Source organism: Enhydra lutris, unplaced genomic scaffold (genome assembly GCF_002288905.1).
Source record: "Enhydra lutris kenyoni isolate GAN:26980312 unplaced genomic scaffold, ASM228890v2 scaffoldscaffold27, whole genome shotgun sequence".
NCBI classification, from domain to species: Eukaryota; Metazoa; Chordata; class Mammalia; order Carnivora; family Mustelidae; genus Enhydra; species Enhydra lutris.
The window spans coordinates 9,124,059-9,141,063 of NW_019154111.1; the positions used below are offsets into that span (position 1 = coordinate 9,124,059).

The 17,005-nt window shown below is 38.3% G+C and overlaps 1 protein-coding gene across 1 annotated transcript in view; it reads right to left on the reverse strand.

The window, feature by feature from the left end:
- LOC111151981 (exocyst complex component 4) overlaps positions 1-17,005 on the reverse strand; it is a 722,606-nt gene that overhangs the window by 122,945 nt on the left and 582,656 nt on the right. The window contains exon 13 of the mRNA XM_022510235.1: positions 15,622-15,777. Within this exon, the coding sequence (XP_022365943.1) occupies positions 15,622-15,777 (156 nt within the window). The remainder of the gene's footprint in view (positions 1-15,621; positions 15,778-17,005) is intronic.

The window sequence follows — 17,005 nt, forward strand, 5'->3', positions numbered from 1 at the left end:
ATATACCATATTTTGTTTACACATTTATTGGCTGATGGACATTAGGGTTGGTTTCCATTTCTAGGCTATTATGAGTTTTGCTGCTATGACCTTTCATGTATAAATCTTTGTGTGGTTGTATGTTTTCATTTCTCTTGGGTATATACACTTAGAAGTGCAACTGGTGGATCACAGGGTAACTATCTATAACCTTTCAAAAAAATGCCATATTGTTTTCCAAAATGGCTGCACCATTTTCCATTTCCCACTAGCATATGTGGATTCCAATTTCTCTACATCCTTGCCAACTCTTGCTATTATCTCTCCTTTTGAAAATTCCAGTCATTTTAGTGGACATAAAGAAATACATACATATACATATACATATACATATATATATTTTAGAGAGAGCATGTGTGCCCAAGTGGGGGGGGGAGGGGCAGAGAAAGAAGAAGAGAGAGAATCTTTTTTTTTTAAAGATTTATTTATTTATTTGACAGACAGAGATCACAAGTAGGCAGAGAGGGAGGCAGAGAGAGAGGAGGAAGCAGGCTCCCCACTGAGCAGAGAGCCCGATACGGGACTCGATCCCAGGACCCTGAGATCATGACCCGAACTGAAGGCAGAGGCTTTAACCCACTGAGCCACCCAGGTGCCCTGAAGAGAGAGAATCTTAAGCAGACTCCCTGCCAAGTGCAGAGCTTGACATGGAGCTCGATCTCACAACCCATGAGATCAAGACCTGAGCTGAAATCAAGAGTGGGACGCTTAACCGATTGTACCATCCAGGTGCCCCAAGGAAGTATATATCTCCTTGTGGTTTTGATTTTTATTTCCTTGACGGTTAATGATATTTAGCTTCTTTTCATGTGTTTATTGACCGTTTTATGTCTTCTTTAGAGAAATGTCATTTCTGATGCTTTGTTCATTTTTTAATTGGGTTATTTGTCTTGTTATTATTGAGTCATCCATTCTTTACTGGATATATACTAAGGATCTGTGCCATTAGCTGGGCTCTGTCCTAGATCCTGTGGTGGGGGCAAAAGCCCCCAGGATGATTTCCTAGTCCACTAATATGCCGTAGCCCAGAGTTTGAAAAACATGGTGTTAAAGTCTGCCTACCTCTGTAACGGTGTTTCTTGGCTGGGTGTCCCAAAGATGGTAGACGTTGACCAAGCATTTTATAGAGAAACTAAAACACACAGAGGAAGATGTGAGCATTCGCTCATTGTAGCAAAGGTGGGAACAGAGCCAGTTCCTGTCCTTAGTTTACTAATCAGGGCCACAGCCACCACTGTCCCTCACAAGTCACAGGAGCTTTAGGATTTCACTTTGCCCAGGGATTCCACAGCCCTTAGTCCTGCTGCCTCAAGATATATAAAAACTGCTTCTTATCAAGGAATTAGACTTTCTTGAGCACTCCACTCTCAAGTACTGCTAAAGCGGGGAGACATACACACATCTGTCAAATCTGAGTGGAGTCCCTTCATAATAACAGGCACCTTTCTACTTTGTAAAACCAAGTCTAATCACAGAGGTCCTTAAATTGGAGAACCTTCTCTGGCTGTGGTTGGGGAGAGAGATGTGATGATGGAAGAAGGTCAGAGAGTCCTTTGAAGGTGGAGGAAAGAGACCAAGAAATGAGGGCAGCCTCTAAAAGCTGGAAATGGCAAGGAAATGGAGTCTTCCTTAGAACCTCCAGAAAGGAGTGCAATCCTGCTAACACCTCGGTTGTAGCTCATTGGGACCCGGGTCAGACTTCAAACCTTTAGAACTGTAAGAAAATGAGTCTGTGTAGTTTTTAGCCACTAAGTCTCTGATAATCTGCTATGGGAGCAAAGAAAAAAAAACCTGAAAATATGTGGTAATGACGCGCACATGGAGAATGCCCTTATTGTTGAGAGATGAATGCTCATATGTTTAAGGATGAAAGGTCACCATGTCGGTAGCCTACTTTTTGATGGTCTGGCAAGAGACAAGTTAAGTGCATTTATTTGGTGAGAACAGAGTGGATATGGCAAGATGCTAACAGTCAGTAAATCTAAGTCAAAGCCTACAAGCATTCACTGGATGGTTATTTCAATTTTTCTGTGAACTTATCATTGAAAAAAAGTTTAAGTTCAAAAAAAAAAAAAAAAAAAGAAGCGAGGAAGAAATGGATAATTGTTGTGCTTTTCAAAATCACTGCCCAAAACACTTCCTAGGACAGCAGTCTCCCAGGAATCACTCTTGAAGTTTCTTCCCAGTGCATTGAGTTTCTGAGAATGAAGGCTTCGTACAGGGTATAACATAACACATACGATGAGACTTTAATGTGCCGAATTAAAAACTTGAACAATATTACAAAAGCAATCAGAACTCTCACAAACTGTCTTTGCCATTCTTTTTTTTTTTTTTTTTTAAAGATTTTATTTATTTATTTGTCAGAGAGAGAGAGCGAGCGAGCACAGGCAGACAGAGTGGCAGGCAGAATCAGAGGGAGAAGCAGGCTCCCTGCGGAGCAAGGAGCCCAACGTGGGACTCGATCCGAGGACGCTGGGATCATGACCTGAGCCGAAGGCAGCTGCCCAACCAACTGAGCGTCCCGCCATTCTTATTTCAGATCCGAAGAGATGAAATTTAGAATGACAGTCACTTATGTTTTGACACGTTTAATCCGTGCAGGCATAAATGCATAACTTCTTCTGCCGGTCCATCTTTCTGCCCTTGTATATGAATCCTGGAATAGTTTATGTGTTGTATTCTTATGGGTGAGAAAAACTATTATGCTCAAATAACTTTCTTCTCGAAGAAGAGGGCTTGGAGCCACCAAGGTGACGGCAGGGCAAAGGCACCATTCTGCTAAGGGCAATTTCACTTCTACGTGGGTTCCCTGTCTAAAAGACAGACACTAAAGGATCACTTTTTTCATCATGAAGCCCATAGAGGCTGGGCTGGTAGCAAAACACTAGGGTCCAAATAGTGAGTCTCCAATTAGAGGCCAAGATTCTAATCACAGGTCACTAGAAGTGACTGGGTGATAGGTCCAAATACACAATGGGAGATTCCTTATGTAAAAACACAAGACAACACAAGACAACACAACACACCTCTGCTCCTATTTGATTTGGAACTGTGTAAGTCATATGACAAACAATTCCTTAAATTTTTTCTGTAATTATAGTTTCATCATTTATCTTCTCCAGCAGCATGATGTTTCTTCTTTTGCCTGTGTTACTAACAATATATTCTATACATTAAACAGTTAGCTTTTTAAAATTTCTGGCTCATTTCCAGTCACTAATATAAAATTATGACTCAGACTGTAGGCAAACAGCTAAGTATTTTCACCCAGTTATGGACTGAAGTGAATTCCCTACTCCTGAAATTCATGTAGTGAGGTCCTAAACCCCAAAGTGATGATATTTAGAGGTGGGATGTTTGGGAGGTAATTAAGTTATGAAAGTGGAGCCCTCGTGATGGGTTAATACCCTTACACGGAGAGACATGAGAGAGATCTCTCTTTCTCTCTCCAATGTGTGAGGGTGTACCAAGATAACGGGCCTTTGAAGCCAGGAGGAGAGCTCTTATCAGAAACTGAACTGGCCGACACCTTGGTCTTGGACTTCCCAGCTTCTACGACTGCAAGAAAGAAAGAAAGTTCTGGTATTTAAGCCACCCAATCAATCTACAGTGTTTTGTTATGGCAGCCCGAGCTGACTAATACATACCCAATACTCGGAGACTCATTCTATGCTATCCTTTCTCTTCTTTAACTCCATTACTGTATCAAGTAGTACATGAATACAGACATACATTCATGCAACAAGCATTTACTGAGCAACCACTGTGTGGCTCACACGAGGTCTGGCATTCAATACCCAAATTCTAGAGCAATGATACTAGGTAAGTACTCTGGTCATTAATCCTATGCTTTTGATATCAGGTGTCAAATCCTACTTTGATTGGGATTTGATTTCAAAAGCCTTTAAGGCACCCTATGCTTTTATGACAACATTTTTCTGGAAAACAATAGTCACTGAAGAATTGACCAAATTTTCTTGTAAGATCAGCTTAATAATTCAAAGTTGTGATTCAGAGATATCAAATGAATGATGAATGTTTGCAAAAAATACGCCATAAATGTAATCATACTAAAACCAGAACCCTGAGTAGAGCCAAAGCATAGTAAAATTATACTAAAAATTCTACAAAATGGACAGAATGTACTAGGTGTATGATTACAAAAGGGCTCCATCTACTCTAAAATGTAAACATACAACATGAAAATACAACTCTGCTGGACATTAAACATGACCTAATGTAGTAGACACGTGCGCGCGCGCGCGCACACACACACACACACACACACACACACACACACAGTGTGTAAGTTCTAGAATTAATGACTGTCATTTAAAGAGGAGGGGCAGAGGTGTGGAGAAGTAAGGGGAGCTGGCTAAAGACAGCTTTAGCCTAGGGGCAGGGTGAGGCAGAAGCCCAAATCTCAGTCTTAGGGTTTTCTCCACATTCTTTACCCCCTTTTTGGAACCAAGCAGATAAGTACACTGATGTATCAGTGAGTAAGGAGAGAAGAATTCCACGGAAATGGATACTAGGTTGGGGCACCTGGGTGGCTCAATCTATTAAGTGACTGGCTCTTGATGTTGGCTCAGGTCATGATCTCAGGGTCCTGAGATCGAGACCTGTGTTGGGCTCTGCACTCAGCAGGAAGACTGCTTGAGATTCTCTCTTTCTCTTTCCTTCTACCTCTGCTCCTCCCCTGCTCTCAACTCACTTTCTCTCAAATAAATAAATCTTAAAAAAGAGAGAGAGAGAGAGAGAGAGAGAGAGAAATTGATACTAGGTTACAACAAGCAAAGAGCTAATTGTGAACAGCACATTATTTTCAGGCTGATGGCACCTGCTCCGAGTTTTCATAAAGAATCCACTTGGAATAAAATTGCATTGAAGTGCTTTGATAGCGCAGAACATGCTTTGTTCAGCTAAGCCACTAAATAAGCCTGGCTAACTAAGTTTTCTTTGTAGGATGTTGTCACTCAATTGTTGTCACTGGATATTAACAATAAGGCACACGCTTTTCCTATAGGTGCTAGGACTTCTAAGGGACACAGTTTTTCTGCCGGGAACAACTGTACATTACGTATTTATACAAATAGCAATAGTTTTCCATAAAGAACATTTATTAAGCTTCAAAACAGATGATCACATGTAGGATTAAAATAACCAATAATCATAAGTTGAACACATACTCTGGTTTTTCAACTACCGAGAATGATTGCAGATTTAAAAGTCAAAATTCATGTATCATTGAGCCTCCGCACCTGAGTATTCCAGCTCACCAATCATTCTGGTTACTTCTCAAATTACCATACAATCTCCTTTTGAATAAATTAAATCTACTCAGGGCAGAGACACTAAACACCTGATCTCAAACAAAGGCAATGACTCCCAAACTAAACAACGAAGTGGTCTGCCTTCAAGGTAGCTTTCTTGGAACAGAGAAGGAGAAAGAACTGAGGAATGGGAGGGGTGTAGGGGTTATATGGAAGACCAAGAAAGAGATGGGGACCTCCGGGACTAAGTGAGATAATACAGAGAAGAGTAAATGCTTTGCATCAAATGGGCAGAAAAGTGAAGGTGGCTTCAGATTAAGATTTTTTTGCAGGGGTAAACATAAATGTTAGAATGATGATGTATTTGTAGAGAATTAGTGAACAGGCAGTGAATAGTAACATGGTTTGAGGATATGTGGAATTTTTTTCTAAGTAATAATTACTCATAGTTAAATAACTTATAATGCTCAGCAGTGATTCCCCTGTCCAGCTCCTACCCACCCTTAGTCTTGTGCCCCTGAAGAAAGCACCTATAGCTTACAAAAACCAACTATTTCTGTTCCTAGTTCTTCCAGTGGTTACATCCACATGGAAATTGCTACTTGTTGATGTGTTAATTTTAGATATTTTGATTCTGACTGCCCTTCTTCCCTCCCCCCCATTATATCCAATTCCCCTTCTTAATGTAGTTACATGATTATTTTTAGTTAATCTATTGGCCTCTTAGATTTTTATGCATGTCTTTACCTCTAGCAGACTCCCCACATGATAAATTGCTTATTTAACTACCCTCCTAGTCTCTGAGCCCCTAAGGCAGGAGGGAAGCAGGGAGGAGTGCAGAGCAGGAGAGAGTTTTGGGGAGGAAATGCTGGAGAGGCAACTGATACCTGAGCTGAATCTTGCAAGCAGAACAGGACAGGGTACACAGGAGGCAGGGGTGAGATGAGCAGAGGACATTCCAGGAAGAGCAATGGGCATGGCAAACACATAGAGGGAGGAAAGAGCATGGTAGATAGAGAACTGGAAAAAGTTCAGTACAGAAAAAAAGACGCGGGTGAGAAGGTGAGCGGTTCATCTCCTGGAAGGATGTCAGCCTGCAGCAGAGAGCGTATGTGAGTAGAGACAGAGCTGGGGAAAGACAACAGCAGGCACAGGCCTCCTTGGCGGTGGTTTTGGACTGTCTCACTGTTGGCCGGTGTCTTAGGAACACCTCTTCCTGCTCTTACTTGGGCTTGGTAACAGGTATCCCTCCCAACACAGAACACTATTCTCAGCCTCTTTCTGAAGGGCTGAGTGGGACTCATTTGGGCAGATCATTATCTTCTCTTTGATTAAGACTCCAAATGAGAGAAAGAGGAATGGTGTTAAATGAACTAAAACCTAAGTTTAAAAAGTTAAGTAATTCCACAATCTGAAATTATACAAAAAAACACAATGTAGAAAACACTCTATCAGCGACTTCTTACCAATACTAATGAATAATTATAATCCTCCAATAACTGTCTACATAGATTAGCATTTATGCAATATATAGGAGAGATTTAATGTCTTTTTCATTTACTGACAATCTTATGCTAACAAGAGAGATATCATTTTAATATAATAACAAAGTGCCTAATGCAATCGTCTTGAACATTAATTGATATGTTTTGTAGCTGAGTCTCCAGTTAATTACCTGTCTTTTTTGTTTAATTTTGAGATTAAGTCTGCTTCTCACCTGGTCTTGCCTGGCGGTGCCCTACATCCGTCTATGACCTTCATCTTGTTTAATCGAGGGGAAAAAAAAAATTTTAGCAAAGCATTTTCTACCCTTGTACTCACTTAATATATTCATATTTCCTGATTCATCTTTCCTTTTATAATTATATTTTTAAGTCATATTAAGCCTGCAGAGATAGTGGAATACATGTCTCCATTCTAACGAACGTTTTGTTCAAGCTAGCTAGCCTATTTTCTCCTGCACTGGATCTTTTACTTGTTCCTTCTAATTCATCTAAAGATTCTTCAATAGCTGTAGTTATTGGGAATTTTTTTTTTAAGATTTTATTTATTTATTTGAGGGAGAGAGCATGAGAGAGCTTGAGTGGGGGGTGGAGGGTGGGCAGAGGGAGAAGCAGACTCCCCACTGTGCAGGAAGCCTGATGGGGGTTGGGGGGGGAAGCAGGATGGATCCTCAGCCAAACACAGATACTTAACCAACTGAGCCACCCAGGCACCCTCCCCCACTTTTTTAAAAAGTGGGCTCCATACCCAGTGTGGAGCCCAATGTGGGGCTTGAACTCAGGACCCTGAGATCAAGATCTGAGCTGAGATCAAGAGACACTTAACCCACTGAGCCACCCAGGCATCCTGTTATTGGGAACCTTTTAACAGCTATTGCTTATATTGTCTTGAGAACCTTTTGAAATTTCCAGATGGAATTTTTATGAAAATTATTTATGTTCTACTTTATTCATACCATGTTTCATCTAAACATATTTCTAAGCCCACTAGATTTCTGCCTCTCTGTCAAATCTGAGCTGGCTGAAGAAACCGAACAGGTTTGTAAAGACCTACCAAAGGCAAAACCGAAATAAAACAGACTAATTAGTGGCCGTACCAAGGACCAGAACCTGGGCCTGTGAGCTTCCAAAAGGAACATGGTCCTACATGTGCAACTTTCAGGGAGGCCACTGAAGGCACTTTCTTCCAGTTAAGACACTGGCTCACCATTCTTTACATTTTATTCTTTTCATTTGAAGAATGGGTGATTTTTCCCATTTTAAAATTAGCTTCATTCATCCAGCATTTACCGAGGATCTGTAATGTACTATGAGGGTTTCATAGAAGGCAGGTGAAGGTGCAAACCTTTCTTCTTCCATTCTCTTTTTTTCATTTACCATTTAATACAGAACTCATACCAAATAAAATCTCAGGAATGGCCTTGCTCTTTGAAATAGTATTTTGCTGTTCTTTAGTAACACTGAGTCCCTAATTTCATAAGACAACAGAAAGCAGCCTTAATAAACACGGCACTCACTTGATTCTCCAGATAAAACAAGAAGTTATCTTCTAAAACACTCAGTAACTAAATATAGCTAAAACATCCTTACTCTCTCTTCCCTATTCAGGTCTGCATTACACTCTCTCTGAAACCTACATAATTTCTTTTATATCATCTTTGTATTTTCACTCTCTTTGTGTTATCTTTCTTTTTTCAACTATGATTCTTTTTCTTTTTTCTTTTCTTTGATTAGGCAAACATAAAACTCAGAAAATTCGTAACAATGCAATACAATGAATATTAACAACTGCAAACTAAATCCAGAGGAAAAGCACTTATGTGACAAATGTCTGACATTAGCATAACATAATTAGAAAACCAGTCAAGATTATAATGATCAATGAAAATGAAGGAATAACTCAAAAGTTCAAACTTATAAATTCCTGATCTACTTTGAGGCTGGAGGATAGTGGTGGGGTAGTTCTTAGAGCTAGACCTTCTGGGCTCAAATTTTAGCTCTGTCACTTAGTAGCTCTGTCGATCTGAGGAAGTTACTTAATTTCTCTACCCCTCTGTTTCCTCATCATACCTGAAAACTCATAATGTTGCTATACAGTGCCAGATACCATCAACTCTGACTGTTGTAACTGTTCAAACAGATTGTATGATTTTTTTTATCATTCATCTTACTGCCTGCTAGACTTCAAGACTAATTTGTAGGCTTTATATCTTCCTTGATTTCTATCACCTGAAGACTCTGGTTCTGGTCTCACTAATCACATCTATCTACTTAAGGATTTTCAAACCCGGCTCTAGAGAAGTGATTCTTGTTTTTAAAATCCTGGGTCACTGAGTGAAATGGGGGTTCACAGGTTTTGGGGGACAATCTTTCTAATACAGATGGCCTCCCCAACTCCTAGACAATCCCTCCTCACCCCTGCTACTTGTCCCAACACCTTACGTCTTCTGTTAATTATACCTCCAGAAAGCGGGACTGCTTTTATCAGTGGACATTCATTGATCTCAAAAGGATAAATATATACATATATATGACAGGTGCAAAGACAATGGGCTACAACGCCTGCTTTCAGCTTCCTGGGGAACAAAAGGATATTTGCTATTTTTCCTTTTTCTAGTAAAACCCTGGCTTGACCTATATTTTTCCCCCTCTATTCAAAGTTAAGCCTGGAAATAACATAATTTATTTTTTAGCTAAAAAAACAAGAAGAGACAAGGGCCTCATTTAGTAATGAAGGGAACATAACCTTTATTCAATGCAAAGGGCAATGGATTCTATATTCATCCATGTGCCAAATAGCCCTCTGAGCTTTAAAAACTAATTATAGGAGGGGAGTGTGACTTTTCAGTCTTTTTGGCTCCTGCCATGCTGTACAGTACTCTAACGTGCTCAATCAAGACTCTGTCAACTCTACCACACTGGCATATCAATGAAGGGTGTTCTCTCCTACTTATCCTCGCTTTCAATGTATAATCAGGAGAGAGAATGTGAAGGATTAAGAGGAAAGAATCACAAAACAGAACAGACTGAAAAAGTTATTTTTCTATTGTTAAAGTAAATATAATTTGTTTTCAAACTATGTCTACATGCCAAAGCATGGACCCATCTCTTGGGCATAATGTTCAGCAAAATAAATCCCATACTATGATTAAACTTATATAAAATTTGGGGATACTCAATCTGATCTATGGTGATCAAAGTCAGAACAGTGGTTACCTTGAGGGTGGGCTGTCTGGGTGCTAGGAGAGTTCTGTATTTTGATCTGAGAGGTGATTCCGTGGGTATAATCATATATAACATTTCACTGATTTATATACCTTAGGTTACACTTGACTTCATCTATATTGTAATTCACCAAAAGTTTTTAAAAATGTATGTAGAAGTTTTACCTTCAAATTTAAGGTGAAAGGTGATATGCCTCAGTGAGCAAAGCAGGAATAAGAAAGTGAGGGACCTAATCTAGCTTTTCTGTATTGGAAGCATGAGGTGATACACCGATATGCAGCTCTTGGGATTGGCATTCTCTTTTTTGGAATAGGGCTAGAAGCCCATCCCTTTAAGCTACCGGAGATACTAATAAAACTAACTGAAAATCTCTTTGCAAGCATAGAAGACAGTTAAGAAGTTACATAATAATAAGCCGAGGAAACAGGAAGATTTACATTCATTTAAATATTTAAAGATTTACATTCATTTAAAATTTACCTAATCTGAAAAGTTGGGAAAAAATAATTTATCCTCTAGAAATTGTTTCTAATAAAACTCTTCAGGTTATATATATGATTAAATGGATACACTTAAAGAGAAAAATATATTCAGCACAAAAAAGGTTTTCAAGAAAAACATCTCTAGGACTTTGGTATACTTACAGATTTCTGAGTATCAATCTATCTCTAACAAAGGAGCTGCATCCTGATATTTAAAGAATGCCTACAAATCAGTAGGGAAAAGACAGACCACTTTAGTGAAAATGGGCAACATATATGACCAAATATATTACAAAAGAGCATATTCAAATGGCCAATAAATACATAAAAGTGCTTTAAAAGGTGCTCAATTTCATTAGTCATGAGAGAAATGCATAATAAACCACAATGAGAGACTTCTACAAACCTACAGGGCGGCTAAAATTTAAAAAATGGGAAATATCAAGTACAGATGAGATATGGAGCAACTGGAACTCTCATATACTGCTGTGAATATAAATTCTCACCGCCACTCTAGAAAACTGTTTGGCGCCGTGTACCTAAAGTGAACATATACATACCCTATGACCCAGCAATTCTTCTCTGAGAATATAAGCAACAGAAATATATACGTATGGCTACCAAAATACATGTAGTAGAATATACATAGCAACACTATATGAAACAGTTCCAACTTACGCCTATCAGCAGAATAAATGAATATACACATATAAACACAAACACACACACACACACACACACACACACACTGAACATTATTTGCTGAACATTATGCCCACACACACACAATTTAATACAGACTATAGAGCAATGGGGACCTATACACAACAATATGGAAGAATCTTGCCAACAGAATGTGAAACAAATGAAGCCAGTCATAAAAGAATACATAAGTGCTTGATTTCATTTATATAAAATCCAAAAACAGATTCAATTAATCTCTGTGTTTAGAAGTCAGATGAGGGCAACTTTTAGAGATGCAAGTAGTAACTAGTAGCAGGAAGCATGAGAAGGCTCCTTGTTGCTATGCCTTCTGGGTATAGGTTACACAATAAAAAGTTCGAAAATTTACCAAGCTGTGCCTTTGACCTATGCTCAAACTAAAACATAAATTTTTAATAAAAAATAAACTATAGGTAATGTAAACAGAGAAACAGAAACTCTAAGAAAGAATCACAAGGAAATTCTGGAAATCAAACACATCACAACAGAAATGAAAAGTATTTTTGATGAGCTTATCAATACACAGGGCATAATCAAGGAAAGAATCAGTGAGCTAGAAGAAGTGTCAATAGAAACTTCCAAAATTGAAATCCAAAGAGAAAAAAAGAATGAAAAGACAATAGAATATCCAAGAACTGTAGGAATAATTAAAAGAGGTATAGTATTTGGACAATGAGAATACCAGAAGGAGAAGAAGGAGAAAAAGGAACAGGAGAAGTATTTGAAGAAATAATGACTGAATTTCCCCACGCCAATGATGGATATCAAATCACAGATCTAGGAAGCTCAGAGTACACCAAACATCACACACACACACACACACACACACACACACACACACACACATCTAGGCATATGATATTCAAATGGCCCAAAATCAAAAACAAAGAATAAAATCTTGAAAGAAGCTTGAGGCAAAAAGTTACTAACTGAAGAACAAAGATAAAAGTTACATTAGACTTCTCTTCAAAAACCATGGAAGCAAGAATAGTGGATTGAAATATTTAAAGTGTTAAAACAATCACCAACCTAGAATTTTGTGCCCTACAAAATTATTTTTCAAAAGCGAAGGAGAAATAAAGACTTTTTCTGGCAAACAAAAATTGAGGGAATTTGGGAGTTCCCACTACTTGTGGGATGGGACGCTGCCCAAATTATGAATCATTTAACAAGCCAATTAAAAAATGGAGGAGTTTGTCACTAGCGGACCTGCCTTACAAAAGATGTTTAAAAAGTTCTTTAGGGCAAAGGAAAATTACTTAGTTCAGAAATTTGGCTCTACATTAGGTAAGGAAGAGCATTAGAGGAGGAATAATAAAATCTTTTATTTCTCTTACTCCTCACTGATCTATCAGATAACAATTTGTTCAAAAGAATAATAGCAGCATTATACGGAGTGATTATTGCTTATGGATAAGTGAAATACATGAATGACAACAACGTTATAAGGGATGGAAGGGGAGAATTAGGAACACTTTGTTATAAGGTACTTGCATTACCTGTTTTAGTGGGCTGGTGTTAAGTGGACTTGAATTAGTTATAAATGTATATTGCAAACTCTAGAGAAACCACTAAAAAAGGTAAAAGAGAAGTATAATTTATATGCTAAGAGAGGGGAGAAAGTAGAATCATATAAAATAGTCAATTAAAACCAGAAAGCAGAAAAGCACAACCCATAAAAGAAAAAAAATACAATAAGCTGGACTTCATTAAAATGTAAAACATTTGTTCTACAAAAGAAGCTGTGAAGAGACTGAAAAGGTTAAGTCTCAGACTGGGAGAAAATCTTTGCAAAACACATATCAGATGGAGGACAGCATCCAAAACACACAAAGAACTCTTAAAACTCAACAATAAGAAAACACAGCCCAATTAAAAAATGAGCAGTATCTCAACAAAAATATATATACAAATATCAAATAAGCATATGAAAAGATGATGTTCAACATCATATGCCACAAATTAAAACAATGAGATTTCACTACACACCTGTTAGAATGTACCAACTCCACAACATTAGCACCAAATGCTAGAGAGGATGGGGAGCAACAGGAACTCTCATTCACTGCCGGTGGGAATGTAAAATAGAACCACTTTGGAAAACAGTGACAATTTCTTACAAAACGAAATATACTCTTACTACACGATCTGGCAATCACATTCTGTAGTATTTACCCAAATGAATGAAAATGAATCAAAACTTACATTCACACAAAAACCTTATACACGAGTGTTTAGAGCACCTTTATTTATAATTGCCAGAACTTGGAAGCAATCAAAATATCCTTCTACTGGTGAATGGATTAAACAAACCATAGAACATCTCTATAATGGAGTATCACTTGGGGATTAAAAGAAGAGTTATCAGGCCACAAAAAGACATGGAAGGAATCTTAAGTGCGTAATTTTAAGCACAACAAGCCAATCTGAAAAGGTCACATGTGATTCCAACTCTAAGCTATTCTGGAAAAGGCAAAACTATGGAGATGGTAAAAAGAAATCAATCAGCAGTTGGCAGGGCTTTGGGGAAAGGAAGGCAGGGATGACTATGGGGAACACAGAAGAGTTCTAGGGCAGCGCAACTGAATCTGAATGATACTGAGATGATACATCCATTTATCTTTGTCAAGACCCATAGAATGTACAACAGGAAGAATAAACCCTAATGTAAATTATAGACTTCAACTGATAATAATGTATCAATATTAGCTCATCAAGTATAACACATGTACCACACTTAATGCAAGATGTTAAAAACACAGGACATTGAATGTGGTAGGTAAGAGTACATAATGGGAACACTATACTTTTTGCTCAATACTTTCTGTAAACTAAAACTCTCCCCCCTCAAAATAAAGTCTGTTAATCTAAAAAGTGAACTCTCCCTCTCTCTTTATATATAGTTAAATTATAGGTGAATTTGTGAGTTTCACAATTTTTATATGGTATTAAATGGTACTCTAACAAATTTTCATAATAAAAGGCTGGAAAAATGTGGCACTATCATTCATGTATGAATACAGGTAACTTTGTGAGCAGCAAAAACCTATTTACCTACAGTTACAACCCACATTCTGAGAAAAAGATGAGCCCACAGTTGTATGATAAGTTATAAGTAAAATACTGGCCATTACTTTCTTTATTCCTTTTTTGATCTTTGCTTCTTTAAAGTGCTCTGATTTTCTTTTTTTAAAGATTTTATTTATTTATTTGACAGACAGAGATCACAAGCAGGCAGAGAGGCAGGCAGAAGGGGTGAGAGGGAAGCAGGCTCCCCGCTGAGCAGAGAGCCCGATGCAGGGCTCGATATCAGGACCCTGAGATCATGACCTGAGCGGAAGGCAGAGGCCTAAACCACTGAGCCACCCAGGTGCCCCTGAAGTGCTCTGATTTTATTTTTACTATTTATTCATTCACTTGGATAGGCAAAAAGCAGTAAGGTTAAACCTAATTTTAATGTGACAAAGTACTACTTCATTTTTCTCCCTACTTTACACAGCTCTACAGTGACAGAGGTGAAATATTTCACTGTGGCCATGTGAAAATGAGTAGTATCATTGAATAAGGCCACAGTGTCACGGCTATGTAAAAAATTTAAACTGTACAAAGTTAAATGTTGAGTGATAAAGTTGAGACCTTACTTCTCTCAAAATAAGTAGGAAGCAATCAGCGATAATACAATGCATTTGAACAAACATGAGAAGCTCATTTGTATTTCCAGAAAGTTCCACTAACAGTTCTAGGAAGTGCAATTGCTAAGAACAATTTTAAGAGACTCTGTATGGGCAAGAACTTTGTCATTAATTGTCATCTTTCCAAGGTATGGCACATAATAAGGTCAATACAGCTTTGCTGAATAAATAAATGCGTTAATGAGTAAATCACATGCTTCCCCTTAGAGGGAAAAATGACCTACAAATTAAAAGATATTTTAACTTGATTTAACAATTCTCTAAATTTGATCCATATTAATCCCTTTTAAAAATTTTTTTTAAAGATTTTATTTATTTATTTATTTGACAGAGAGAGAGAGATCAAGTAGGCAGAGAGGCAGGCAGAAAGAGGGAGGAAGCAGGCTCTCCACTGAGCAGGGAGCCCAATGCGGGGCTCGATCCCAGGACCCTGGGATCATGACCTGAGCCAAAAGCAGATGCTTAACCCACTGAGCCACCCAGGTGCACTCCTTCTAAAATTTTGAGTACAAGGCATATTTACATGGGAAATGAGGTGTGTTAGGATAGAAACAGACTTCATTAATTGAGCTCATTGCTGCTTGATATTTAGAATTGCCCCAAATTTCATGTAAGGAAGAGTTGGCTAAACAGATGTTTTTACTCCCAATGTTTAATACAACATAGGAAAGAAATCTGTTACCTTATGAAATCTTCTTCCTCTTCTCTCTTTGGCCTCAGCTGTTTGGGCTGAGCCATGTTCACCCAGTTTGGCAGAGATTTCAGGAGTCTGCTGATGTCATCATCTTTTGCCCACGATGCACTGATGACAAGTTTCTCTTCTGACTGAACAATGCCCCTGAACACAATCAGTGGAAAAGAGATACTTCAGCACATTGCCTGCTGTCCAGTTAGCATTTTTCATCTACCTTTGCAGCAGCAGACAAAAAAAAAAAAAAAAAAAAAAACAAAAAAAAAAAACCACCACCATCTCTCTTATTAACATGGCCCATTATCTGAGGTGGAGTCGTGACATCCATTAATAGGTCATGTTACCGGAAAAACCATTTCTAGATTTTGTTCATAGTTTTTTCACTGCTGAGTAACTGTGAAAAGGTCATAATAAGATTAATTTGTCACCCTTATCATAGTTAGTCCCTTAGGATAAATAAACACATACGGTAGGTTTGGGGGGGAATCTTTCAAGAAAGATGTTGAATAAATAAGAATGTTATGAAATGAAGTAACAACATGAATGGGATTGGGAAAGTGACAAAGTGTTACAAAGGCCATTCTCTGACTTCTTGGTTTTAAATCACCAATCAGCTCTACTTCAAGGTACTTTTTGAACTAGGGACACCCCTATATTCAAAGTAAACGTACCGTCATAGAGAAACCTTCTGCCCCTGATGTCAGGCAGAGAAAGTCTTTGATTATTGCTCTCTCCAGTGGGCTTTGACTGGTGACCTAGAGTGACAGGCTTCAAGTCCTTTAATAGGGCCCAGGGGTGAGCTATTAACACTGCGCTTACCAGAAATTCCCTGTAAACTCATCTTAAACGTTCAATTTCAACTTAATTAAAAAGCCTCTCCTTCTGTTCAACATTTCTGTCACTATAACTAATTTCAATGGTCTAAAAATCATCAGCAACTCCAGGTGACAGGAATGACATTTATTGATGAGGGGAGTGCTACTTAGCTGGCTACCCCGTCCCAAGTTGACCCAGACTCCAGAATTTTCCCCCCTCACAGGCGGGAATTTTTGTTGGTGTAAGAATCACAGCTAGAGGACATTACGTACTTCTTAATCTACAATATATGTATGGTGGGTATGCACGATAAAACCGACAATTTAATGCTTGTCAACAAAGGAAGCTGAAGCCTAAAAACTCTGACTCATGGCAACCTGACTCGAGGTAATAGGATTTCGGGTTGTAGGGAGCAGTATTGCTCTGTTCTCTGAAAATAGGCTAGAATTACTAGCTGACTTCTAGCATTCTTCTAACTCACGATAAGCAAAAGGTTTCTAACAGTAACTATGGTCAGCAATATAGAAATTAGACTACAGAACCTTCTTTCCTCTGGTCT